This window comes from Equus quagga, unplaced genomic scaffold, assembly GCF_021613505.1.
Source record: "Equus quagga isolate Etosha38 unplaced genomic scaffold, UCLA_HA_Equagga_1.0 220_RagTag, whole genome shotgun sequence".
Taxonomy (NCBI): domain Eukaryota; kingdom Metazoa; phylum Chordata; class Mammalia; order Perissodactyla; family Equidae; genus Equus; species Equus quagga.
Genome location: NW_025799647.1, coordinates 4,899,013 through 4,926,584, shown reverse-complemented (window position 1 = coordinate 4,926,584; position 27,572 = coordinate 4,899,013). Strand labels below are relative to the sequence as shown.

The 27,572-nt window shown below is 55.9% G+C and overlaps 1 protein-coding gene across 2 annotated transcripts; it reads left to right on the top strand.

Moving 5' to 3' along the window:
- On the top strand, positions 1-26,087 carry LOC124233721 (pleckstrin homology domain-containing family G member 3-like). 2 transcript variants are annotated; one of them, XM_046650850.1, is made up of 19 exons: positions 1-138; positions 10,947-11,333; positions 12,426-12,523; positions 13,711-13,780; positions 14,094-14,140; positions 14,245-14,395; positions 14,490-14,621; positions 14,888-15,070; positions 15,288-15,380; positions 15,645-15,731; positions 15,959-15,992; positions 16,326-16,424; positions 18,596-18,685; positions 19,117-19,155; positions 19,606-19,625; positions 20,123-20,386; positions 20,973-21,086; positions 22,833-24,228; positions 24,710-26,087. In XM_046650850.1, the coding sequence occupies exons 1-19, from the start codon at positions 115-117 to the stop codon at positions 25,444-25,446; spliced, it is 4,065 nt and encodes a 1,354-aa protein (XP_046506806.1). In that variant the 5' UTR covers positions 1-114; the 3' UTR covers positions 25,447-26,087. The 2 variants fall into 2 exon arrangements, with proteins under 2 accessions (XP_046506806.1, XP_046506807.1); XM_046650851.1 differs by lacking the exons at positions 18,596-18,685; positions 20,123-20,386 and having other exon boundaries at positions 3-138.
- The last annotated feature ends 1,485 nt before the right edge of the window (positions 26,088-27,572 follow it).

Genomic DNA, 27,572 nt, shown 5'->3' with positions numbered 1-27,572 from the left:
GTTGGTGGCAGCCCGCTGCTCTGCTCGCTGGGCCTGTTAACTGCTAGGCTGCCGGCAGCGCCGTGCTGGGGAGGATGCCGCTCCCCGGCCCCACGCCGCCCTCTCGGTGCTGGGATGGGAGCCCTCTTGAGGAAAGCGGTAGGTACCTGGCTGGGGCCAGGCCAGGGGATGAGAGTGGGGTGTGCCCAGGACCCTCAATTCCAGGCCTCAAGTCTTGCCAAAGTCCCCTCTGAACCAGGCCAGCCACAGGCTTTGGGGCAAAAGGTGGGTTTTTCCCTTGGAGGTTCAGAAACTGAGAATCACGCAGGTGCAGGTGTAGGAGGGCTGGTCCTTTTTATGCCGCGCTGGCTTCTTCTGGTGGGTTTGTCCATCGTGGCTCGGTAAGAGCAAGACAATCCTATGCTCCTTTTGGAAGTGACCACAAATGGTTCTGCTAGGGGGGTCATCTGATCGCTGAGCATTCAGAGTTGGGTGGTTCAAGAAGGGGCCCAGCACACACATGTTGGGAAAAGCAGGGCTAATCTCCCACTTCTTCCTAAAGTTTCCTTTTCCCCGAATTCACAGAGGGTGGTTATTTTCGATAAAATCAGGTAGTGGCAGGTGGACGATGTGAAAGGAAGTCGACCCCACCCTGTCTTGTGCCTGATGGACGCAGCCAGGCAGGGGCAGTGCCCACCCCTTCAGAGTTCTGGGCTCAGGTCAAGGGCAGACTGCCACCCGGACGTGACTGTCTCTCAACCTTGAATCAAGGCCTTGCTTTTCCAGGAGTGGGACTCTGCTGCCTGGGGTGTGCCACTCTATGCCATGTGCACCCCTCACCCCAGAATCTGGGGTTTGGTGACAGCTGCCCCTCCTGTCTGCATGCTGGTCCATATAAGCTCTCAGCTGAGGGAGAAAGCTCCTCTCCTCCCACGTGGGAACTGGTTGGATGAGTTTCTTGGGCCTCCCTGATTGAGGCTCCTCAGAAGGGAAGGCAGCGAGCTGGGGTGGGGGCTGGGGTGGGGGAAGGTGCGTGGGGTGGAGAGGCCCCCCCTCCCCCTGCCCCCGCCCGAGGCGCTGTGGGATAGGGATCCGTGAGGGGAAGTGCGTGAGGCCCTGCTATCTGAAGGGCTGGCTGCCTGCCTTGGAGAATTGACCTTGTGTGAGGCTGTAAGGTCTGCCTTGGAAAATCTACTTTCCTAACTTTTCTGGGTCCGGTGCCAGGCCCAAGGTCAGCGTCCAGGGCAAAGAGGGGGTGTTGGTTGGAGCTCTTCTCTTGCTGTAGTGCCTGAGGGATGAGGAAGGCCGGGCTGGTTGGACTGATTGCAGCAGTTCACAAAAGGGGGCTGCTCGCATTTATACACTTTACTGAGTCTGGATGCTCATGCGTGGAATTGGAGAGGAAGTTGTGTTTGGGGGAGCCACCCTGCTGGCAGCCTTGCCCCCTGATTCCAAATTGCTTGGGGACAGAAAGTGGGAATTGTGGGAAGGGAAAAACCCTCGGGAGGTAAGATGTACACTGACCCCTCCCCCAGCCCCTTTGGGAGCTACTGTTCTGGAATCCCAATGAAAGAGTCCCTTCCCGATAAGCCCTGGTATCTCAGTTTTCTAGAGTAGATGTTTTCTTCCTGCTTTTAGAAGCATTTAATTTATGCATGGCTTCGTATCTCCATGTTTATTTGGGGCCTTATTTCTTCCCCCTTCGTGTGTTGGAATAGGTCTCATTCTTCTTTCTAGCAGATGCTCCCTAGGTCTCTCTTTGTCCTCCTTGAAGCTCTCTATGAACAGTTACACCTGACTAGGCCTCTGGGTTCTTCCTGAACACTCTTTGGCTATGTGGACACCTGTGGCCATAGCCCACATAGCAGTTTGTACCTTTTTAGGGCACATTCTCATACCTCATCTCATAGAGCCCTGTCTCTACCTGTCTCTTGAGTTGTTCTTCCAGGCCTGGCTTGGGAGTGCCCTTTCCAACAAAGCCATTGCACATTCCTTCAGTCTGTCCTTGGCTTGGCTTCCTGCCTGGCCTCATGCTGCCAGATGCCTCAGGTCCTTGGGTGGTCCAGGCCCTTTCGGGACTCAACTTTCCCATGCTGCTGCCTTTGCATCAAATGCCCTCAGATCTCTTCTTCACCTGGCAAAACGTTACTCATCATTAAAGACTCAGATACAATGTCACCTGCTTTAAAGCTGCCCTGGTGCCCCTGGCAGCACTAGCTACACCCTCTCCTGCTAGCACAGTTCATGTATTCGTACTTCTGTAGCATCACTCAAGGCGTTGCTTTGTGCATAATCTGTTTACATGGCTGTTTTTCCTTCCAGAATTCAGTTCCTCAAAGACAGGGACAATGTCTTATTCATTTCAGTATCCCCAGGGCCTAGCATCATGCTCAGAAGTGTTGAACGAATTCCCAAACTGGAGGCAATCTTGAACTCCCATGCCGCTCACCACACTGCTCTCCGCCTCCTCTTATTACTGTTGCACTTGTTTCTCCTGGTAGAATATCAGCTCTTGGGAGCGGGCTCTGTGTGTGGGGCATCTTTGTATCTCCCACAAGGCCGCCACGTCTTTGTGCAAACTGAGTGCTTGGAAATGTTTGTCCAGTGAATTCTGAAGCTCGCAGCTTAGGAAGGGCAAGTAGCGTTATCCCTAAATGAGAGGTAGACAACGCGGCACTAATTTGTCACTGCCTTGCTCCTTATCCTCTAGCGAGTTGGGAGCAGAGCTAGGGCTGGTTTGGAGCAGTGCTGGCTGGAGTCCCTGGGCTCATTCAGACACATTCTGCTGCTCCCCTCTGTGATACTCCCTGTGACTAGGACATGGGTGAACACCAGGGCTTTTCCTCGCATCGTTGTCTTATGTTCTGGCTCTCCCACATGTCCATCCTGAAGCTGGATTTTGTTTTTTCTTTAAAACCCAAGGACCAGTGTCAAGGATGGTTTTTATTAATCACTTATTTGCGTTTTTGCTGCCTCACGTTGCCTTAAATTCTGTTCCTGCTCAGGCCTGTTGTCCCCCATGCTGTTCCTCTCCAGCTCCTAGCAGTCTATGCCGCCTCCCTCTGTGGAACCCTGAGGAATGCGCCCTGCCTGCTATAGCAAAGGGCTCTGACTCGTTTATACTTCATCTTCCAGTTTGACCTTCTGTTGGGCATGGATGTCAGACTGTTTTTCCTTTCCAGCTGAATTGCTTCATATTTCCCTTATCAGATCATGGTCCAAATCCATGTTGGGATCATAGATGACGGATGGTTGGTGGGAGTGGGTTAGATCATACTGGTTCACCAGGTTTAACATGTTTCTTTATTTTGAGATATGGATCAGAATTTGAGACGCAAATCAGAAAAAAATCTCTCTCGTCCTGGTGCTTGTGGAACAAATAATAATTTATCCATCCTCATCATTTCTACCATTTATGATGGGTTTCCTGTGTGTCAGATGTTGTACAAATGCTCTACTTGTACCATCTCAATATTGGAGACCAGTGAGGTTGGTACTGTTGTGCTCATTTTGCAGATAAGGAACTTGAAGCTTGGTGACATCAAGTGACTTGCCCCAGTAAAGTGGAAGAGCTGGGGTTCAAACCAGATTGACTTGATACCAAAGCCTGTGGATCGATTTGGTGCATTTAACTTCTGCTCTGTGGCCTCCCGTGTACACACCTGCTTGCTTGCGTATTCTTTCCTCCTTTGCTGAGAACTCAGAGAGACCTAATGGGGCCCCTCTGTTCCCACTTGGTTCCTGCTGAGATTCTCCACTGCCTTTGAATCTAATGAAGTAGTACATGCTGCAACTCTGGAAGGTGTGGTGCCTGTTCTCTCCCCTCGCTAACCCCAGCCTAGCTCAAAACAAGCAGTCCCTACACTGAGGATGGGGGGGCAACAAGATGGTTAATTTTCAGGGCGGGGTCCCTGAATTTTGCTGATAAGGAGCGGTGGTCCTTTTAGCCTCTTTGACCTAGAGGTGAGATAGGTGGGGCCTCTGGGAACATTGGATTTGTCTGATTTCTAGCGCGATATTTAGCTGCTCCATCTTCTGGGGACATTGTGTCATTTCCCTGCTTAGTGACAAATTGTGCTGGGAGCCAAATTGACCTACCCTGGCTATGAGCAATTGCAATTTCTAATGAACAGTAATTGCTTTCGTTTGTCTTTAGTGTGTGTTTATGTGGAACCTCCTGGTGGACTGCTTTTCCTAGGATATTTGTAGGTGGACCTTATTGCTGTCCCTTCTCCAAACTCCTAATTGGTCCCTTGGCCACTTTTGCCTTCCTCCCAGTTTTTTGTGGCTGGTCACTTACCATGTGGCATGGCCGGGCAGCTATCCCCCTGCTCTAGTCCCTTCTTTGGGGCCAGGTGGGATAGGACTGCTGGAGTGAATGAGCAGTCACAACTCCTGGGTGCCTCTTGGCCAATGGGAAACTTGCTGGCCGTGACTAAGGTGGGAACTCATTAGTCTAGGAGGAACCGGCTCAGGTCTTGACTTCGACCACTGTTTATCTTTCACCTGACTGTGGGAGTGGTGAGAGTCGCTCTAGGGGCAATCCTGCAGTCCTTCCAGCAGGCATTTTTGAGCACCTAGTGTGTGCGTTGCCATCTGGGGGTAAAGGAAGGGTATGGGAAAGAGGGCCCAGCCCACTGGGTTTTACTGTCTAGCCCAGAAGACAAGCTTGCACATATGAACCCCCAAGGACCAGCGCTTTAAGCAATATTCAGGATCATTATAGTTCAAAGGAGCATGTGTGTATCAGTGTCTGATGGCTGCTGTAACAAACTCCGCAAACTCAGTGGCTGAAAACAACACACAGTGATTATCTTACAGTTCTGGAGGTCAGAAGTCAATCTGGGTCTGCAGGGCTGTTTTTTTTCTGGAGGTTCCAGGGGAGAATTTGTTTCCTTGTCCTTTTCTAGCTTCCTGAGGCTGCCTAGATCCTTTGACCTGTGGTCTCTTTCCTCTATCTGCAAAGCCAGCAGCCTGCACTTTCCAATCTCTTTCTCTGGTCCCTCTGCTTTTGTGGTCACATCAACTTCTGACTCCTGCTGCCTTCCTCTTATAAGGACCCCTGTGATTACATTGGACCTACCCAGATAATCTAGGATAATCTCAACTTGATCACATCTGCAAAGTCTCTTTTGCCGTGTAGGGTAGCATTCATAGATTCCTTATATCCAGAGATTAGGATGTGGATATTCTTGGGGCCAGGTAGGAGGGACGTTATTCAGTCTACAATAGTGTATGTGTTGGATGGGTTGGGAATGATTGAGGAAGCCTTTTTTAAGGAGGTGATTTGACCAAATTTGTGTAGGGAGAGAATGTCTTGGACACATTCCAGGTTTGAGGAACAACGTGAGCAAATGTTGGGGTTGTGAGGTGATGGGAATGGTTTGTGTGACGGAGAGATCCTCCCACTGAAAGAAGATCCAGGGGCTTTCCTTCCCCTTCACGGCCAGGCTGTGGGAATTTTCTGGATTTCAGTCTGTAGGCCCAGACTTTCTCCCGGAATTCAGGTGGCAGGTCTCCATTGGCAGCACAAGCCTTTTCCTTCCCAGCAGCTGAAGTCCTGTTTCAAAGACTCAGCCACACTTGGTGGCCCTCTGCTGTTCTTGGGTGGCAGAAAAATGAATTCATGAGGGAAAATGAATTCATGAGGGAAAATGAACTTGAGCCAGCTGGCCTGGGCTTGGGTGGCCCAGAAACCCTGGTCACACTGTTCGCACAGCCTCTGTGACAGTCACGTTGCTCACATTGAACACAGTCACTCCCCGGGGAGCCTTCCCTTGTCCTTTCTTAGGGTGCTTAAGGCCCCTGTGTCTCCGGGGAGAGATGGGAGGGATCAGAGTGAGGAAACCGCTCAGGAAAGGGGCCCAGAGCCAGACCCTCTCAGGGCTCCTCCTGTGCTCAGGAAAGCCTCCGGGGCTGTGGTGAAAGGTGTTCTCTGCTGGCCCAGGGTGTGCTCACGGGGAGAAGGGCCTGAGGTGGAGCAGTAGGGACAGCAGCCTTCTGTAGGGACAGAGCTGGGGACCACATGGGGTGGGGCAGTGCTGAGCTGCAGGCTGGAGCCCAGCTGGTGGCTCAGGACCTCACCTGAGGTCTCTGGAAGTTCACGTTGCTCCTGCCTTGGAAAAGGCAGAAAAGTTCTGGCTTTTCTCTATGCTTCCTTCTGGTACCCTCTCTGAGGAGATGCTGACAGTGGAGTTGGGGATTGTTCTGAGGAAGGTCAAAGGCCATTTGGCTGCCCTGGTTTGGGGAGCTTTTGGAATGTCTAGGAGGTGTTTGTTGCTGAGGGGTGAAAGCCGGCCGGGAAGGGACGGCCATGCAACCTGCTGTCCCTGAGGAGGGGGTTGGCCACAGGCAGGCACTGGTGAGTCCGTCCGCTCCCCGCTGGGGCTGGTGGACTTTGGAGCAGCGCCTGTGGTGAAGCCCCTCACTCCTCTCCTGCCCGGCCCAGAGCAGGTGTAGTGTGTCGGGCTTCCGCTTCTCGGGCAGGAGGTGAGGAGATGACATCAGCCACCTCCGCACCTGGCCCCAGCCTCCCTGAGCTGACATGTCTTCTGGGGAGCCTCCAGGGCGCCAACTCAGGCCAGGGGGCCCCTTGCCCTCTCGTGCCTCCTCAGCCCACTGGCCGGGGAGAGAGGGCCAGAAGGGAGTGTTGCTGAGTCCTGGGGATCCCCCTGGACCAGAGAAGCAGAGGTTGTGCAGAAGGTTCCAGGTGAGTGCCCCTGTGGCACCATCCCTTCTGAATTTGTGGCTGGGAGGTGAAGCAGGGTCCTATTGCCTCAGTGGCAAGAGGCCTGAGGACAGAACATGGGGGCTACTGGGGATTTGGGGCGGTGTCATTTTTTTCTTTTGGAGGCAGGAGTACGTGTCACATTGAGGGCATGGTGCTGAGGCCTAGTGGGCAGGAGAAGGACATGGGCCTTGGCCCCAGTGAGCTGAGCTGGGAATGTAGGGGGCCTGCTGCAGCCTGCCTGCCTCCTGCCTGGGGATATTCAGGGAAGGTCCTAGGAGGTGGGGCCAGGTGACCTGGAGAGGTGTGGCTGGAGGAAAGGTGTGGAGTATATTTAACTTTGCAGAAAGTTTTTTAAAAAAAGAAATTGATTTCCCTTCTTCTTCTATCTCCTGGACCCTTAAAGGTGTATGTCTCAGCAGCTTCTTGGGCCCTTCAAAAAGAAGAGTCTTTTGGGGGACCTTGTCAAAGAGGGCTTCACAGGTGTGGGACTTGAGATATAGGGTTTTCTAGAAGACTGATTCACTGATTGATGATTGACTGGATTGATCCATGGTCAAAGATGGAAGAGGTCATGGCTGGGGGATACTTGGGAGCTGGAGATGGGGTGTGGTAGGATGGGGTGGACATGGCTTGAGGATGTTGGCCTTCCTATGTGTAACCTCCTTCTCTGGGCTCCAAGCAGATGGTGTCTTCCAAGATGAGTTTGAAGACCTGAGTTCTACCTTGGCTTTGGGGTGAGGCTCAGTGGAGAGGAAGGAAGGGTTGCCTCTACCCAGGGGTGTGTGGGCGGGTACTTGAGCTGTCTCTGTGAGAGTCTGAACTACATACACAGCAATGGTTGGGATCAGGCTTTTAGGACCAGAATGCACTCAGAGTGGGTGTGGTGTCTCCTTTCCGTCACTGTCACATGGTGTCTGCTCACAGACCCATGTGTACTCTGTCTGTTTGCTCTTTGTCCTTCCTTTTCTGGGTCTCTCCGTTCTTTTCCGGTGAGTCCTCCTTCCTGGGAGAAAGAACCTTGTGATCCTGCTCTCCTGGTCACTGAGGAATGACAGTCCAAAACCAGTGGCTTCATGCCTTTTCCTTCTCTCTGACCTGTGATCTTTTGACCTGGAATTTACATTTTACCATTTGGTTCCAACAGGAGGGTAAATGCTCAAAGGTCACATGGTAGCAGGTCTAGAAATAGCTGTTAAGGAACCTTCAGTCTCAGTCCTTTTCCTCCTTCGGCCTTCGCTGGGTAAATGAAGTGTCATGCTAAAAGCTCTAATCTTTCAAGTCTTAATATGTCCCCTATGGCTTATGCTGAGGCAAACCCATGGCATCCAGGGCCGTGACTAATCCTTTGCCTGTGGCCCTGGCTGGTGTGAAATCCATTAGGGAGGCAAGGGCAGGGGAGCGTGGACACTGGAGCCTCAGTGCCTGAATTCAGATCCAGGCTCTACCGTGTGCTGCTCCTGTAGCCTCAGTTTCTGCACCTGTGAAATGGGGATAGTCGTAGTCCCCACCTCATAGAGCTGTTCTGAGATAGAAGTGGCTTGTTCTGTCTATAGCACTTAGGAGATTTTAGCTGTTGGCCATTACGCTTTGTTTTAGCCCCAGGAGGATTTGGGCATGGGCACTACTTTGAAAATGTGAGCTTGGTTTGCGGGCAGATGGCTATGTTCAACTAGAGAAAATTTCTCCAGGTAGAAAAGATGCTTTAGTTTCTGGGCTCAAAGTGTGCTTATGTTGCCACCCTATGGCAATGGGGTCCCCAAAGAGTGACCAGAGGTACCCTTTAGAGATAAATCACCCTGAGGGTGTGTGTGTCGGGGGGGGGGGGGGGGGGGGGGGGCGGGGGCGGTGGGCTGTGACTAATCCTTTACTTTAAGGCTGTGAGCTGGCCAGCTGTGAAATCCATTTGGGACTTGGGCCTTTTCCATTTAGCGTCCCCAGAGGGGCTGACTGAACCCCGGTCTGATCTGGGAAAGGTCTTAGGCCGTAAGTCCCTGCCCCATTGTTCCAGCTGGGGCTGACAGGCAAGGAGTGGGGACGGGTAGGCAGGGGAGGAGTGCCTGACTGTGCCATGTGCATTAAAGGACACCAGAGTCCCCCAGGGCTGGGGGTTGAGGGCTGGGGTCTAGTCTGGGTCTTTGTTTCTCCCCGTGCTGTAATGACATGGTGCCCTCCTGGTGGCTGTTCTGTAGAACGGCGTAGCTGATTAATTGTAAAGGCTATTCCCAGGAGGGAGGAAGAACTGTGCTGTGCTTCCCAGGGGCTCTCCTCTCAGATGCTCAGAGTTTCACGATGATCCTGTTAATTAATTCTCCTTGTGTTTTGCCTGGGAGGGAGGGAAGGAGGGAGAACACAGGACTGGCCCCAGTGCTGCCACTGTGTCCTCACCTGCAAACTGAGAGGCTCATGTAGAGCACTGTGGAGGTGACCCCCCAGCTGGGACCCGCAGTGACAGAGCTGTGCTTGAGAGAGTCCTCGCTGGGTTAGCTTGGATTGGTAAATAGCTCTCTGCTTCTGACTTGGAGCTCAGTAGAAGCATCAGCTGGTCACCATCAGTATCCATTTGCCAGATCACCCTTGACTAACTTACAGTCTAGGGCAAGGGCTCTCAAACTCGCCACAGTCTCACACAATGAGTGCTACAACAGGGGTAGCCCTGGGGTGCTATGTGTACATAGAAGGGACCCCCTAGGTACAGTTTTCAGGGAGGTTTCTAGAACAGGAGTATGTTCTAATCTAAGACCCGAGAGTTGGGCAAAAGTGACATAGGTTGGGGTGGTATGGCATGGGGTGAGTGGGGAGGAAACAACATCCAGGCAGAGAAAACATTTGCAAAGCCAGAGCCCAGGGGTGCTGGCACAGGTAGGGGCACTGGTGCCAGGTTGGGGCAGAGGCACAGAAAACCAGGGGGCAGATTCAAGGCTATGGAGTGATGGCACCTTCTAGATCTTTCTCATAGCTCTAGCCTGTGGTCCAGTAGCTTCTGAGCTCTGGAACTAGAGGGAAGGCTTTGGGTCAGTGGAGGTGAGAGGGTTGCTCTGGAACTGTTTTTCCTGTGGAAGCAGCAATCAGATGTACATTCTGGAAAGTGGTGTTGGTGAGTTCTGTCCTCTGTGTGGGGGTGGAGTGTCCCTGTCCTTCCCTGACTTGTTGCTCCAGGCAGCCCTACCTGTGAGCCGCACCATCTGCTCAGGGAATAAAGTCCACCTGAGGCTGTGTTTGCCTCACCTGGGAGGAGTTTCCTGCTTGTCGTGCTGAGGGGAGCTTAGGGACACTCACCGGTGGCTCAGCCCTGGGGAATTTCCTGTGCCCTAGGAGCCGGGCTGAGTCAGGGGCCTGTACCAGATGCCGGGGTGGGGCAGGGCTAATACGGCTCAGCCTTTGTACCATCTCCTCTGCCTTCCCTGTCAGTAGCCAGGTGTCTGGTTCCTGGTGAAGCCACTTATGCTCAAGAGATTTTGCAATTCCTGGGGAGAATCTTAGTCTCTGGCATGTGTGTTGTTCAAGATCATAAGAGGCAGATGTCTGCCTGTCCTTGTCTGGTGACCCCCGCACAGGCCCTGACAGATGGGCACTTGGGAAGTGCTTTTGACAGCTACCATTCTCATCATTGTTCTGATGGTTCGTGGAGCCCTTGCCCTGTGGCAGGCACTATGCTCAGAGCCGTCCCTGCAGCAGGTGGCTGCCTCCTGGAGGACACAGCCCTGCAGTGGATGGTGGGGAGCGGAGGCCCTGAGAGGCGTTGTTCTTCGCGGGTACAGGGAGGCTGGGCTTGGGATTGCATCAGAAGGCGCCCCTGACCCCGGGCTGGCGGAGCTGTCCTCTAGGCTCTTCTAGGGTCTTGGGTTTCTGAGCCCTTTATGATTTCAGGATGTGATCTACTTCCCTCCACCCTGGGAAAGATGGAGGCAGAGCTGCGGAAGTCAGGAAGGAGTGTTACTTGGGTATCCTTGTTGACGCTCACAGCGTCTCAGGGAAGGGATCTCAGAGTTGTTTTATTTAATTATGGTGAAATACACATAACATACAACTTAAATTTTAACCATTTTTAAGTGTCCAGTTCAGTGGCATTAAGTCCATTCGCTGTTGTGTATCCATCCACAGAATTTTAATTATCTGCAAAACTCAAACTCTGTGTTATTTAACAGTAACTCCCCATTCCCTCCTTGCCCAGCCCCTGACAACCCCCCCTTTTACTTTCTGTTTCTGTGAGGTTTGACCCCTTCTCTCTCCTGCCCAGAATCTCACCGGGGTGCCCGAGCCAGGCAGCGATGCCAGGATGCCCGTCTCTGCCTCCCTCCGCCAGGATGGCAGCCAGGAGCGGCCGGTGAGCCTGAGCTCCAGCACCTCCTCGTCGGGCTCCTCCCGTGACAGCCGCGGCGCCATGGAGGAGCCCAATGCCTCCGAGGCTGCAGCCGAGAACGGGGCGGGCTCCCCACGCGGCCGGCATCCCCCCAACAGCAACAACAACTCCAGCGGCTGGCTGAACAGGAGGGGGCCCCTGTCCCCATTCAACAGCCGGGCGGCTGCAGCGCCTGCGCACAAGCTCAGCTACCTGGGCCGAGTGGTGCGGGAGATCGTGGAAACGGAGCGCATGTACGTGCAGGACCTGCGCAGCATCGTTGAGGTGAGGCCCGCTGTCCCTACTGCCACTGCGGGGCTGCATGGCTGAGCTTGCGAGGGGCTGGTCGCTGGCGTCAAGTGGCCCAGCTCTCTCGCATAAACCTACTTCCACCCTGGAGGAGAGTTCTCCCAGACATCTGTCTCAGAAGGTCTGCTTCCCCTGGAGTGGTGGGGAGGTCTCAGGTCTCCTGCCCTGGGGAACTGCTGGCTGCTCACACGGCCTGAGGACTTCGGGTCACATCTGCAGCTTGGGCCAGCAGAACTTCCTGCAGATCGCCGGGGAGTAGGTGCCCTGGATAGGGAAGGGATGGGACTACTGTGCTCAGCGCAGACTGAACACGGGACCCCGCCCGGCTGCGCCCAGATCCCTGCTCTGTTGCTTTTGGCTGTGGGGCCTCGGGTAGGTAGGTAAGCCTCTGAGCCTCAGGATCCTCACCTGTAAAATGATGCACCTATCTCCCAGGGAGGGGTGGGTGACGTGTTTCACGCTGTGCAGGGCACACGGGCATGTACTGAGGGAGCCCTCTGCCCCACTGCAATGGAGATGCCTGCCCTTTCTAGGGCTGCCCTAACAAATTACAAAACTGCATGGCTTAAGACACACAAATTTCTTCTCTCAGTTTAGGAGGCCAGAAGTCTGAAGTTAAGTGTTGACAGGGTTGGTTCCTTCTGGAAGCTCTGAGGGAGAATGCGTTCCATGCCCGTCTCCCAGCTTCTGGTGGTTGCCCACAGTCTTTGGTGTTCCTTGGTCTATAGCTGCATCACCCCAATCTCTGCCTCCACTTTCACATGTCTTCTCTGTGTCTCTCTCTGTCCTCTCCTCTTATAAAGACACCAGTCACATTGGATATCATCTCGATATCCTTAACTAGTTATACCTGCAAGGACCCTATTTGCAAATAAGGTCACATTCTGAGGTTCTGAGTGGACGTTAATTTCAGAGGGGGTACTATCTAAGCCAGTATAGTAGATAATGTCTGTGAAATCATGTCATAGCTGTGAAATGCGGTACAAAACGAGATGTGGTCAGGGAGGTGGGCAGGGGCGTAGGATGGTGCCAGGTGGGGCCAGGCTCTGACCGCCTCTCTCCGTGCAGGACTACCTCCTGAAGATCATCGACACGCCCGGGCTGCTGAAGCCAGAACAAGTCAGTGCCCTCTTTGGGAACATAGAAAACATCTACGCACTGAACAGGTGTGTGAGTGGGCCTGACATGTGCCATGTTCTGCCTGTGAAGTCCATCTTGGGGCCCGGGGGAGCCCTGAATGTCCCTGGTCTTATAGGCTGTGACATGTGGGCCCAGGGCCTGATCTCTGAGGGTGCAGAGAGGCGGTTCCTCCCTGTACAACCGTATAGTTAGCACTTGCAGGAGAGGGCACCAGTTGGGTCCACGTGCCCTGGGGCACATGTGCTTCCTGTCAGATGGGGGAGATAATTTGAGGCCATGTGCTTGAGGCCATGTGTGTGTTGGGTCCAGCCTGGGCCAGCACCCTCTCAGGGGACCGCTGGACCTTGCACGTGATGTACTTCCCTCTGGGTGGCCCCTTAGTTCCTGTCATCTTCATCCTCCACTTGCATCTCTCTTAATTTCTTCTCCACCTTCCCACTGACCCCACGGGAAGTCAGGGCTCCTTGGAGATGATGTGACCCATTAGGGGTGGTACAAACCAGGCAAGAGGCAATGGGGGAGACAGAGCAAGGCCTGGCGAGGGGCTGCCTCAGGGTGGAGGGGCTCCTCTGGGGCCCGGGTGTGCTGCCTGGGCCCACAGACTCCCCAGGGAAAGGGCACTGGTTGGAAGGAACAGAGTTTGAGGGGATATCATTGATAGGAAGAACCTTACCCCAGGCCTTTCAACAAGGCAGAGGAACCTCCTGCCGTGCGAGCCAGAGAAGTCCGGGAGGGCAGGCCAGGCCAGGTGAGACTTAGGCTGATGGTGGGGGTTGAGAAAAGAGGAGGCAGGGGGAAGCACCACTTCTAGGGGTTTCTGTAGTGCCCCCGTCTATGAACAAGGGTGCAGGACTTACCCTGTCTCTCACCCTTTCCCTCATCCTTCTGAACTGGGGCTTTGGTTCCTTTGTGAATCCCCTCTCCGTCCTCTTCGCCCTTTAATCTCTGCTTTTGTGTGTTTGACTCCTTCTGCCTGCAGAGGAGCTGTGTGCCCTCCCGAGGTGGGTACTGGTGTTTCCTCCCTCTCCCCTTGCTGAGCACAGCATGTGGTTGCTGACATGGCAGGGCTCACCCTGAGGGTGGAAGCCCCACTCTTTGGCGTGACACCAGGGCTGGCTGTGTGTCTGGGCACCAGGAGCTTGGGGAGGGGGTGTGTTGCTGGCCATAGAGGCTGAGTCATCTGGGGTCTGATGAGCACTCTCCCCTCACCCAGCCAGCTACTCAGAGACCTGGACAGCTGCAATAGTGACCCCGTGGCTGTGGCCAGCTGCTTTGTGGAAAGGGTAAGAAGGGCTGAGTCCTTGCCCCCTTGTCCTGCCTTGCTGGCTCAGAGGGACAGAAACTCCCAGCTTAAGAGGACATCTGAGTGCTGGGGACCCCTTTCCAGGGGAAGTGCCAAGCACCCTGCTTCAAATGAGAAGGGCGTTCTGGGGTGGAGCCAGGGGCTGCTGGGGAGATGGGATGTCCTACACAGGTGGGCACAAAGATGCAGCTGCAGACACTCGGGGGAGAGGGGCAGAGTGTGCTCCGGGGGCCAGGAGCCTGTCTTTGGTACAACCCAGTCAACTGAAGTCACTATTTTTGGTCTCTTCTTAGAGCCAGGAGTTTGATATCTACACCCAGTACTGCAACAACTACCCCAAGTGAGTAATTGGGTGGAGAGGGGTGGCAGAGCCATTGGTGAGTCTGGAGAACCCATTGCCCCATCCAGGCCTCCCTAGTCAGTGACAGCCCCTTCCGCCCGCAGCTCGGTGGCAGCCCTGACGGAGTGCATGCGGGACAAGCAGCAGGCTAAGTTCTTCCGGGACCGGCAGGAGCTGCTGCAGCACTCACTGCCCTTGGGCTCCTACCTGCTGAAGCCTGTGCAGCGCATCCTCAAGTACCACCTGCTGCTCCAGGTAGCCCAAGGGGCCTCCCGAGTATGTAGGTGGTGGGGGAGGGGGGTGTTCAGGGCCCTTGAGCCTGGGTTCCCTATGCCTGTATCCCACACAGGAAATTGCAAAACATTTTGATGAAGAAGAGGATGGCTTTGAGGTGGTAGAGGATGCCATTGACACCATGACCTGTGTGGCCTGGTACATCAACGACATGAAGAGGAGGCACGAGCATGCAGTCCGGCTCCAGGTGCTCCGGGGCTGGTGGCTGGAGGGACACACAGGGGTGATCGGCAGAGGCCATGGGGCTTGGGAGAGGGAGTGTGGCTGCCTTGCTGTGTTGAGCTCAGGGGTGGTGGCTGTGTGGGGCGGGCTTCTCTGGAGGGACCCTTGTGACAGCATGTCCCTGGGGGACCTAGGTGGTGGCTGGGTCTACGGGAGCCTCCTGAGGCCCCATGCGGTCCCTGTAGGGTCATGAGCAGCCTGACCCTGGGGGTCGGGACTTCTCTGCTGCAGGAGATTCAGTCGCTGCTTATCAACTGGAAGGGGCCAGACCTGACCATCTATGGGGAGCTCGTCCTGGAGGGCACGTTCCGTGTACACCGCGTGCGCAACGAGAGGACCTTCTTCCTCTTTGACAAAGCGCTGCTTATCACCAAGAAGCGGGGCGATCACTTTGTCTACAAGGGTCACATCCCGGTAACCAGGCTGCTGCCGTCTCCTCTGCCCTCTTCCCTCTGTCCCTCCCTCCCAGTGGCCCAGGCCCCTCTCCTGGCCCTCTTCATCGGCCCCCGGTCAATGTGGATGCAGCTCCATCCTTCGAGAGTACTCTCCCTGCCACCCCAGATGGTCTCAAGGGCTGGAACCCCTGCCCTGGGTACCGCCCAGTCTTGACTGCTCTCCCCCTCTGCCCCAGTGCTCCTCCCTAATGCTGATTGAAAGCACCAGAGATTCCCTGTGCTTCACCGTCACCCACTACAAGCACAGCAAGCAGCAGTACAGCATCCAGGTGAGGAGCAGGTGGGATGCTTGGGCTGGGGACAGAACCTCCTCCTCCACTTGCTTAGCTGTGTGAACCTCAGGTCTCTCTCTGGAAGGTCGGGATCCTGATGGACATCCCTTTAGGCTTGTGCTAAGGAGTCAAGGTGTCCTCACAGGGCCCCAGCACAGCCCCTCCTTCCCCCTCTGCCCACCTTGGCGGAAGCATGGTCTCCCCGGATTGCTTCGGGCCTGTGATAGTAACCCTGGCTCCCTCTCTCTTGGGTCCTTCCAGGCCAAAACAGTGGAGGAGAAACGGAGCTGGACTCACCACATCAAGAGGCTCATCCTGGAGAATCACCATACCACCATCCCCCAGAAGGTGAGTGCCAGGGTGCCACGGCCGGACTCCTGATGGGGCGCAGGGAACCAGTGTCCCTCAGAGGCAGCTCCAGGGGTCCACTGGGGCCTCACCTTCTGGACCTTGGATCCACTGGACAGCAGGGGTCAGTTCAGAGGATGCCATGGGCCTCAGTGCAGCTCTGTGGGGTGTCCCAGTGCAGCAAGAGTGAGTCCCATAGTAACTAGGTGGGTTTCCTTTCCTTCCAGGCCAAGGAAGCCATCCTGGAAATGGATTCCTACTGTAAGTGGAGCCTTTCTGCCTGCTTTGTCCATAATTGTGCACATCTCTGCATCAGGCTGCCTTCTGGGGAAGCTTTGCCTGATACTTATATTCTGGGGAGCAGGGAGGATGGAGAGGCTCCTATTGTCAAGGGCTGGGGGTCTACTGCAAGACTAGGGGCATGATGCTGCACAGTGGGACTCTGTGCCTGAAGCTCTGATGGAAGAGGAGGGAGCTCTGGAGGCTTCTGGCCCCTGGAGCTGGGGTGGTGGGAGAGGTGCGGTCAGCAGTGGGCAGTGTCTAGGCCAAGGCTGGTGGTTACCCCAAAGGCCTGATTGTCTCTCCTGGGTGCAGATCCCAATCGGTACCGGCATAGCCCAGAGCGGCTGAAGAAGGCTTGGTCCTCCCAGGATGAGGTGTCTACCCACATGCAGCAGGGCCGCCGGCAGTCAGGTAAGGGCAGGGCTCTGTGGGCAGGAGGTCTCTTCACAGGACTCTTGACCAGGCAGGAGATCATCTAGAGCCAGCATCTGGGCTGCCCTCACCTTTCCAGAAATCCTGGGAAAGGGCAGGAGGGAGATTGATGGGCGTGTGCGGGCCATCCTCTCTCTGTGCTCCTGCTGCCTCCACCAGCCACCTCTGGCCCTTATTGCCCACCAGGGACCCTAGGGGTGCTTGTTTGCTCAGGCCTTGGCACCCCTTCTTGGCTCCCCTGTGATCAAAACCTTCCTCCTTAGCCACTCGGAATACTGGGAGTCAGCCAGGAGTGATGCTCAGACATCGTGGATGGTCCCCAGCCCAGTTCTGGAATAGAGAAGAGGCAGGACATGGGGAAAACGAGTTAGACGTCAAGTGGCACCAAATCCAGACGGGAAATATTTACTTTGGGTCTCAGGAAAGAGTTCCATTTTCCTCTTCTGGGTTTTTGTCCATGCCTGGGCCTGGTACCACGTACTTGGATTTATTGGAATGAATCGTCTATTGAAAAAGAGAAAACCTTGCTTTTATTCTTCTCTCCCGTGGTGACGAATGTGTGTGTTTTCACTCTGCCCTTCGTCTGAGGCCCAGGGACAGATTTAGCTTCAGCTGGGTACCTGCCAAATTCGCGAGATGGGAGTTGGGGTGAGAACTGCCTGAGAGTCCCCTGGAGAGAAAGGTTGTAGAGTGACCGGGAACAGTGCCCTTGCTTGGGTCTCCACAGTGTGTTGGTCTTTGGTTGGCCCTGACCTACGGGTCCCCAAAACGACAGTGTGGATTGACCTGTGGGCTTTGGTCTTCTGGAAGATGGAGCAGAGCGGTCTCTGGAAAGCGTCTGTGTTTTGTTTTGTTTGGTGTTGCTCTTGAACCCCAGGCCAACTTGCCATGGTCGCTCAAGTTTTACAGTGCCATGTGTTAAAAGGCCCAGATTGGGGGTGTTACTTGGTAAGTCTCCAGCCCTCTTTGTTTCCCTTCGTTTCCTTTCTTCTCCTCAAATTCTCCTCTTCTCTCTCTAACATTCCCCCTTAATTTGCCATAGCTTTGAGTTGGAAACTCCTGGCCCGGTGAAGCATCCAGTCAGTGACGGTGGTGGAGGTGGTAATAGCAGGACCACCTGTGCTAACAGCAGCAGCTCAGCCACAGCTGTCAGAGAGCTCGGGAAATGGGCCATCTTAGAGCTAAAGTTTCCACATGGCTGCGATTTTAGCACGGAAACACTAAAAGAGTTGGGTTTTGTTTTCATGTTTTAGTTTTAACCATTATGAAACAGACATCTTTCTAAAATGTGCTTCATACTCCTGAGCCTTTTAAAATGAGGATGCTGACCACAGCTGAACTTGTCCTCTTCTAGCGTCGGTACATCACATCCCTGTGCCGTGTGACCTGGGGGAGGAGGGGCTGGGGGTTGCCATAGAGACAGCTGCCTTTGAGGTGTTGTGTCTGTCTTTCCTGAAGAGTGTTGGTTCTCATTGGTCTTGACGTGCTTGCCTGGTCGCCCTTCTTCCCCCTTCTATCTGTGAGAGATCAGTTGACTGAACTTGTGAGAAATGTGTGTAAAAGCAGGCCAGGAAGTTGCTGAGAGGGAGGACGCAGCCCCCTACAGGCGCGTGAGTGTGCGCTCTCAGCCGTCCACTCTGCCTCTGGGCTTTCCTGCTTCTGCTTCCAGAGAGCTGATGGGCCGCTAGTGCGCTAAATGGCTAAGTCAGTGCTCCTGTCGTTATTTGTCACTGACTAAATATTCTTGATTACCAGTTTTAAAATGAAGGAGTAGAGCATTTTATATTTCTCACTTTAAAAACAATTGGATGTTTACTTATACTGATGCAGATAGAGAGAGAGAGAGAGTGTGTGTGTGTGTACACGCGCATCTTAGTAGAAAATAGTTCTTCAATATGCTCCTCTGCCCGGGAACAGCTAAGAGACCTCAATAGACTTTCTTTCTGACTCCATGTCTATAGTGGGCCTCCCACTTAATGCCAGTTGGTCAAGGGCCGTATGGGCTAAGGCCCAGGCTCTGTAGAGAGGGCTCTTGAGACAATATCCTCGTATCCTTGCCTCCCCCTGTCTCAGGCCTGTCCCCAGAAAGGCTGGGGTACAAGGTGGTGACACCATCAGCCTAATGGATGTGTTTTGTATCCTGTCCCCAGAGCCTCATCAGCCCCCGTACAGCCGGGCAACACTCCCCAGCAGGCAGCGAGGCCTCGTAGTGCCAGGCCTTAAGGGCCGCAGAAAGTCGGGTGCGACCTCTGCTTTCCAGCCCGGTGCTGTCAGGGGGCTTGGTGTTAGGTGTAGCTAATGTGCTGATGTGCTCTTGTGGCGAGGGTGGGGCTTGAGGTGGCACCAGGGACCTCCAGAGACCAGAGACGTGGCTAGTTGGTCTCAAGGGGGCAGCGTGGGGCTCTGGCTACAGAATCGAGGGCCCTGGGTACCGTGTGCTAATGCGGGGATGGCGGGCAGTGCTGCTCCTGGGGGATGGTCGGCAGGGGCTGGCGGGAGTGGCCTGGGCCCTGTGGGGTAGATGCTAGGGCAGCCTCGCTGAGGCCCTAGGGCTGCAGGGGCCACGCCGGAGTGGACTTTGAGCTGGTGATGGGCTGGTGGTGCTTTGAGCGTGGGATCAGGGCCAGGAATGGCCTGCGCTGACTCTGCCCATTCTCTTTTTCCCCCTCAGAGCCAACCAGACACCTGCTCAGGCAACTCAGTGAGAAAGGTGAGTGGGAGGGCTGGACAGCTGTTCCCGGGGAGCTCTAGAGTGCAGGCAGGAAGGGAAAACAGTAACCCTCGGGTGGAGGTGTCGAGGACACTTTAGAGGGGACTCTGCCTCTATTCGTCCCTGGAACTGGGCCTCACCCCTTGCTAAATGGGGAGGGGGCTTGAACCTTCCCCAACACACATGCCTCACACCCTGTCCTTGGATAACAGCAGGAGTGAGTGACAGGCACAGGCCTGTGCTGTTCTGCTTCCCAGCTCCTGTTCTGTCGGTCATTCCTTTAAAAGCCCGGGAGACTGGGTGAGGGTTCTAGGAGTAGGAGCCCCCGTGAGGCCTTTTCCGGGGGGCTCTGGGCCTCAGGCCTCTGTAAAGAGGCTCCTCCTCCTGCTTACTGATCTCTCTTCCCCTTCCTCTCGCCCATGTGCTGGGACCTGGTGGTGGTGGCTGCAGCCAGAGCAGCGGGAATGAAGGTAAGGCCAGTGGATGGAGGGGATTGGCTGGACAAGGTGGGTGGGACTGCCTGGTCAGACCCCTGCCCCTTCAGCCCCCATTGTCTTTTCATTCATTTAACAAATAGTTATCAAGTGCCTACTGTGTACTGGATTCTGTCATCAGGGTCACAGAGTTGAATAAGCTGTGGCCCTTGCCCCAGGGACCCTTCTGTACCCTTTTCCCAGAACACCACCGTGGTGGTGGCCTGCCCGGCCTGGATCCTCCCTCATTTCTCCCGCTCTCTGGGGCAGGCAGGCCTCCTTGGGTCTGGGTTCCTGACCAGGCACCAGTCCCAGCTTTCCCAGGTCCCAGCTTCCCACCTTGAGAACCCCCGTCCTCACTGGGCCCCAGTGGAGACCAGGGGTTGGTGTCTAGATGTGGCTTTCTCTGTGAAGCCTCCCACCCCCAACCGCTGGCAGGAGGAGAGGGGGGTTGCCCAGAGGCCGGTCACGAGGGGATCTTGTGCTCTGAACAGCATGCGGGCAGTGCCGGCACTCTCCTGGACTTTGGGCAGCCCGCCCATCCTCGGGGCCTGCAGCCGGAGGCTGAAGGGGCTGCCCAGGAGGAGCAGGAGGAAGAGGAGGAGGAGGTGGTGGAGGAGGAGGAGGAGGAGGAGGAGCAGGCCTTTCAGGTCTCTCTGGAGGACCTGGCAGGGCATGAAGGCAGCGAGAAGGGGGCCAGGCCGGAGCCCCCAGGCTCGGAGGAGGAGGAGGAGGAGAGCCTGGCAGTGGCGGAGCAGGTAGCTGACTTTGCCAGCTCCCTGCTGGCCGCCCTCCACTGCTGGCACTATCGGGCCAACGCTTTACTTTTCTCCCGGGGCGCTATGGTGAGGTGTCTCTTTGATCTCCCCTCCTCCTTGCATGTTCCCTGGCATGTGCATGCCCGTCCAATTGTCCCCTCCGCTGCCCTCCCCTCTCCTCTGTCCTTGTTCCTTTACTCCTACAACCAGCACTTCTTAATCCGTTGCTCACTGTCACACCCTGGTGAGCCCCTGGCATGCGCTGTTCCAGTACTGGACTCTAACCAGTATACTACTCGATCAGCATGACTAATGGAGTGGGAGTGGTGGAGAAGGTGGGAAGCCAGCACACAGAGGGGCTGGAAGGGTCTAGCAAGTTTACTTTTCCAAGGCTGCATGCCTGGCAGGGATTTCTGTGTCCCCACACCTGGCAGTTCAGGTTGACTCTGGAGTGGCTCACATCCAGGGCTAGCTCTTAGTGCAGCCCAGCCCCCTTGGGGCTCAGGAGGTGCTGCCCATGTGGGATGCAGAAGGGACCAGCTCCCAGTCGTCCCCGGAGCTGACGACTGCCCTCTACTTGCTGCAGGCAAAGGGGCGCAGGGAGTCTGAAGGCTCCAAGAGCTGCAGAAGCCCCAGCGGTCGCTCTCCAACCCGTGCTGAGAAGCGCATGAGCTTTGAGTCGGCCTCCTCCTTGCCAGAGGTGAGTGGCCAGCAGTGGAAGGGGATGGTGCAGAGGTGCCGGGAGCAGATCTTCAGGTCTGCAGGCAGGGCTTTCAGGTATGAGCTCTCCCGTTGGGCCTGTGGGGACAGGAATTCCCCGCTCCCAAGGACCCTCGTCCCTTCAGGAGGCCTGTCTGGCCTATGGGCACATCGGAGCAGACGGCCCTTTCTGTGGATTAGAAGAAGGTCCCCTCCCTTTGCGTAGTCTCCCTTGCCAAGGGGCACAGTTAGTGGCAGTGGCCAGATTTTAGATCCCCTTGCTGCCTTGTGGAGGCATAAGGCCCTGCCCCTGCCAGCACGCCAGACTTTCAGATCATGCCTGTGCCTGCCTGAGCAAAGGGGCAGGGTGGTGATGTCTACTGGACGCCTCCTACATGTCTGATGGTTTATTTCTTCCTTCCATTCCCTGCAACGGCTTTACCAGGGAGAATATGCCTGACATCAGGCAGCTCCTGAGGGGCAGAGCTGAGTTCACACTTGGGTCTGTGACTCAGACGCCCACCTTCCTCTTCCTGCCACCCGACACTGCCTGTGGGTCGTGTGGAACAGAGTCCTTTGCTTTCTCAAAGGTACAAGAGAAAGTTCATGAGGCCTAGACCACAGGGTGGGCCTCGCAGCCAGGACAAGACTGAGAAACCTGATGACATTGGATAAGAGTCTGACGTCCAATGATAATAGAATGTGAGCTACATGTGCAACTTTGAATTTTCTAGTAGCCATGTTAAAAAATTATTTAACCCAGTATATCTAAACTATTATCATTTCAACATGTGATCAATATAAAAAGCTACTAATGAGATGTTTTATACTTTTTTCTAATGAGGTTTTTGCAGTCTGGTGTGCATTTTACCCTTACAACTGTTCTCAGTTGGACTAGCCACTTTTCAGGTGCTTGGAAGCCACGTGTGGTGGTGGCTACTGTGTGGGACGGTGCAGGCCGAGGTCGGGGGTCGCTCTGCACATTCTAGACTAGAATACTCAGAGTCAGCTCTGACTCCTCAGAGCACGGAGGGTTGGCTCTTGTCTTCTCTCTAAAGACCCCTCTGGAAAGTTGCCTATACCGGCCAGTTTTATGGGTTAAATGACCTTCAAGGTGGTCAAGAGGGAGTTCTCAGATTTGCTTCCTTCCTCGCCCAACTCCTGGGCACATGCAGAGTCGTGCACAGGGCCGGAGGCTGGCTGGTAGGAGCCAAATCCCCAACTTTGCCCTGACAGGATTCTAGCATGTGGTCCCATCGCCCTCTGGACCCTGATCCATGCAGGAGGCCCTGGCCCCTCCAGGAAGTTGGAGTGGCCTCTCATGTTGCTCAGGCCTGGGTTTGAACCCAGAACAACCCCCATGTGGGAAGCCTCTAGGGCTTTAGGGAGCTGCCACTCCATCAGGCAGGGGAGTCCTGGTGCCACACCTGTGCCTGGTGTGTATGTTCCCACCTTGTCCCTATAGCTCCCAGGCTGCCATTGACAGGTGCCACTACTCTACTCCATCCTAGTATTTTCCTTGGGTTTGAGGACATGGGCCCAGCACCCCAGCTGCAGGGTGACTCAGGGACATCATCACGCTCTTCTCCCTGAGCTCCTGTTGCCCACTCTTGAGTTGAGCTCATTGGTTGCATTCGGTCCTAAACCACAGCCCTCTCACTAGACTTTGAGCAGGCTGTGCTGCCCCTCATCCCCTCATCCATCATGAGGGAGGTTTTTGGCTCATGAGCTGTCTGTGCTGTCCCAGGTTGAGCCAGACCCTGAGTCTGGGACAGAGCAGGAGGTGTTTGCCACTGTGGAAGGTCCCAGCACCGAGGAGATGCCCTCAGACTCAGAGTCTCCAGAAGTCCTGGATGCACAGCTTGACGTCCATCAGGAGCTGCTGGGGCTGGACCACCCAGGTGGCATAGTGGACTTCGTGGTGGCTGAGAGCACTGAGGACCTTAAGGCCCTGAGCAGTGAGGAGGAGGAGGAGGAAATGGGGGCTGCCCAGGAGCCCGAGAGCCTCCTGCCCCCCTCTGTGTTGGACCAGGCCAGTGTCATTGCTGAGCGGTTCGTCAGCAGCTTCTCTCGGCGGAGCAGCCTGGCGCTGGAGGACAGCAAGTCAAGTGGCTTCGGGACCCCGAGACTCACCAGCCGGAGCAGCAGTGTGCTCAGCCTAGAGGGCAGCGAGAAGGGCCTGGCCCGAGGTGGTAGCACCTCAGACCCCCTCGGCTCTCAGCTCCCCCAGGAAGTGGACACTACTGTGGGGGCGGCCATGGAGAGTGGCCCTTCTGTCAATGGGACACAGCCCCCAAGCCCAGGCTGCCCAGTGGAGCCAGACAAGTCTTCCTGCAAGAAGAAGGAATCTATGCTCTCCACCCGAGACCGGCTGTTGCTGGACAAAATCAAGAGCTACTACGAAAACGCAGAGCATCATGATGCGGGTTTTAGCATCCGGCGCCGGGAGAGCCTTTCCTACATCCCCAAAGGGCTGGTGAGAAACTCTGTCTCCAGGTTCAACAGCCTTCCCAAGCCGGACCCAGAGCCAGTGGCTCCGCTGGGCCACAAGAGACAGGCAGGCTCCCGGCCGGCTTCGTGGGCCCTGTTTGACCTCCCAGGACCAGGCGAGGCGGGCGCTGGGGAGCCAGCTCCTATCACAGATGCTGAGTTCCGCCCATCTTCAGAAATTGTTAAGATCTGGGAGGGAATGGAGTCTTCTGGGGGGAGCCCTCGGAAGGGGCCAGGCCAAGGCCAGGCCAATGGCTTTGACCTGCACGAGCCACTCTTCATCCTGGAGGAGCATGAGCTGGGGGCCATCACCGAGGAGTCAGCCACTGCCTCACCGGAGAGTGTCTCCCCGACTGAGCGGCCCAGCCCGGCCCACCTGGCGCGGGAGCTGAAGGAGCTGGTGAAGGAGCTGAGCAATGGCACCCAGGGGGAGCTGGTGGCCCCATTGCACCCCCGCATTGTGCAGCTCTCCCACGTGATGGACAGCCGCGTGAGCGAGCGAGTCAAGAACAAAGTCTACCAGCTGGCCCGCCAGTACAGTCTCCGGATCAAGAGCAAGTCAGTGACGGCCAGACCGCCACTGCAGTGGGAGAAGGCGGCTGCCACCGTTCCCCGCCTGCAGGAGGAGGCTGGAGCGCCGTCAGGTGGCTCAGGTACAGTGATGGGGGCAGGGGGTGGGCCCTTCCCTCAAATCTGGGGCAGAAGAGCCTTTTAGGAGCCAGTTGGCTCCTGTGGGAAAGTGACCCCTAAGAAACCAAAGAGAGGGCTGGACCCCACACTGAGGGCGGGGGTGTGCCCTGGCAGCTGGTCTAATGCCCCAAGGCCGAGCGTGCAGCCTGGCTGAGCCCTTCCTGTGGAGCAGAGGCCTCGGAGGAAGCGTGGCCATGTGCCCCTCTTTTCCAGGATAGCAGAAGCTCTCATCTCTTCCTTTGACTCCCGTTGTCTCCCTTTGTCCCCCGCCTTTTCTTCATTCTTCCTGTTTCCTTTTGATAAACGGGGCCGTGGATGGTCAATGAGATTTCTCTTCCGTCACACCCCAAATCCCACCCACCACCTTGCCTGGAAAGTGAATGGGAGACAGTCGAGCCCGCCCCGCTCCCGCCCAGTGATTCAGGCCGCTCTCTCTCCTCACAGGTAGGAGAAAGCCGGTGCTGTCCCTCCTCAACCCCGAGCAGCCGACGACAGGCCAGGAGCCCAGCCCGCCCAAGCCCTGCTCTGCCGGGGAGACGTCGCCACGGCGCTTCTCCTGCAGCCCCTCTGCTGCCAGCCCAAGGACCCCCTCCTCTGGTGTCCGGCCCTCCTCGAGAAGCCCCCTCAGCCCCTTCAATACTGAGACCTTCCACTGGCCTGACGTGCGGGAGCTCTGCTCCAAGTACGCCTCCTACGACGAGGCACTCCAGGCTGAGGGCAGCCGGCCCCGCGGCCCGCCCGTCTACCGCAGCCGCTCGGTGCCCGAGAGCATAGTGGAGCCGCCTCTGCCGGGCAGGGCGGGCCGCTGCAGCAGCCTGAGCTCCCAGAGGGCCCGCGCAGGCCTGGAGGCCGCCCAGCCACAGCCTCCTGGGGCGCTGCCCCCAGGCGGGCCGGCCGGAGAGGGGGCCCTGTACGTGACCGCAGACCTCACCCTGGACAACAACCGGCGGGTGATTGTCATGGAGAAGGGGCCCCTGCCCCAGCCCCCTGTGGGGCTGGAGGACGGCGGTGGGCACGGACCAAGCCTGCCAGCGGCCAGGGTGGGGCAGGGCCAGGATTTCCAGGAGTCTGCAGAGTATCGGCCAAAGGAAGAGGGTCCCAGGGACCCAGCGGACCCCAGCCAGCAGGGGAGAGTGAGAAACCTGCGGGAGAAATTCCAGGCCTTGAACTCCGTAGGTTGACTCTGAGTCCTGGGGGACAGAGGAGCCGTGCTGGGGACAGAGAGGACCTGGCATGCTTCCCACCCGGGCGCCCACCAGCCCTTGGAGGCTGTTCGCCCTGCTCTCCTGGGAGGGATGTGCCGGTGTGCTCGGCGTGCCTTCCCTGCTGTCTGTGAGTGCCTGGGCTCCGCCCTGGGCTCCCGGCGACTTTCCACAGGCCCAGGCGAGCCCTCCCTTCCTCTGAGGCCAGTGTGGCCACTTCCCTTGTATATAGTTTTTCTCTTGTAAGAAGCCAAATATTTAAGCTCGCCTCTTCCCAGGGAGAGAAGGCCTTGCTCAGGCCTCCGGCGTCTCCCGACCACTGCCAGACCGAGGTCCCCACCCAGCGGGGACGCAGGAGGGGGCCTGGGGAGGCTTTGCTCTCTGACTGTGCCTCTTCGGATCCAGGAGGAATGAGGCGTATAATTTATTGCTTTCCATTCTGTGGTATGTTAGTGTGCGCATGTGCGTATGTGTGCTTCTGTTGTTGATACCCCTCCCGGGAAGAATGTAATAGACTCAGTGTAGGTACTTTTTTGGGTTGTCTTGCTGACCTTGTGGTTGTCGCTAATGTACACACATTTCACTACTTGCCAATGGTGCAATAACCACTGCTGACCAACCGCCCTGTGTGTGGCCTCCTTCCTGGGGTCTGGCAGGGCTGGGGAGAGTTGACCGTGTCCAGGGATGTCTTAGGGAAGGCAGGACATGGCTGCTGTTGCTTCCACATTTACTCATTTGTCATCTGTGCTCACGAAGCCTAAGGCACCCAGGTGCTCGTGGGGAAGGCTGGGGCATCAGGAGGTGTGGGAGGGAACTTGTTCTCTGCTATTTCTACTCCCAGGGACTTCTCTACCCTCAGCCTGGTGTCCTGTCTGGGATGGGGTGGGGGGAGCTCCATGCCAGCCTTTAGCTCTTTTCCCCAAGGGCCAAAGTTGGACTGAAAAAAAGGGGGAAGGGTGAATGGAACATTTTTCTAATAGGCAGAAGTCTCCAGTGTCTGGTGCCTTTTACTCTTCTCTCCCTCTCTAGTTCCCAGGAGACGTCAGGAGGCAAGGATTCTAAACTTGGAGTCTAGAAATGTCTTAAGGTGGCTGCAATATTGAGTGAGGAGTAGAGGTGCATTTTTTCTGGGACGGATCCTCAGTTTTCATCCCATTCTCAATAGTGTCTTTGATTCATAGGGGGTAGGAATACCTCTCTTTTTGTTTGTTTGGGTTTTCTGCTCTTTCTCCTGGGTGGACCAGCCTTGTTTCACCCCGTCTCTTCTGGCTGGGGCCTGGAGGAGTGCAGCTGCGGGACTAGGTGGCAGAGCTGTCCTACAGGTGGACCCACATGTCTGCTGGGTCAGGGCCATGCGAGTCTTCTGACCTGGGGGCACGGACTCAACCTGAAGATAGGTCCACTGAGTCTGGTGAGGTCAAGGGAGGATTGGAGGCACTTGGAGGCCTCTTCTGAGCAGAAGGAGACAGCAGAGCCAGCCTCTGTTCCGCCAGCTGCCCTGAATGTTCTGTGGCCATGTCCAGAGTCCCTGAGGAGAGAGCTGGCTCCCAGGCATGTCTCGAGTTACAACACTGAGGAACCACAAACGCACTGGAGTGAGAGTCCAGAGACCCAGCTGCTGGTCCTAGCCCTGCCATTAACTAGCTGGGTCACCTAAACGCTTGCTTTGTCCTCATCTATAAATTGAAGGAGATGGATGAGTCACTGCTTCTCAAACTGCTTGACTCAGACTCTTTGGGGGGTGGGGCCTGGGAAGTGGCAGTGAACACCTCCCCTGGGTGATCCTTACACAACCACCTAGGTGTGTCTGAGAACCTTGGACCAGCTCAGTGGTTCTCACTGACTGCCCGTTAGAAAGAATCATCAGGGCCTCAAGGGAACCTTTCAAAAAAATGGCGATGCTTAGATTCTATCCAGCACGACCAACTGACATCGCCCCTCGGGAGATGAATCCCAGGCGTGGGGATTCTGGGGATTCTGATGTCCACTGAGGCCCGAGCTCTCCGTCCTGAGCTCCGTGGGAAAAGGCCTGCGGCAGGCCTTCAAGATGGCTAACTACATGAAAGAGCAAGCTTTCCCAGGGTCTCAGCTGAGACGTGGGGCCT

Bases quoted from the DNA above. Each gene is read 5' to 3' on its own strand.
- LOC124233721 (XM_046650850.1), top strand. From the start codon at position 115: ATGGGAGCCCTCTTGAGGAAAGCG. The intron at 13,781-14,093 runs GTAAGAAGGGCT...GTCTCTTCTTAG, and splicing joins CCAGCTGCTTTGTGGAAAGG to AGCCAGGAGTTTGATATCTA. The intron at 14,396-14,489 runs GTAGCCCAAGGG...TATCCCACACAG, and splicing joins AGTACCACCTGCTGCTCCAG to GAAATTGCAAAACATTTTGA.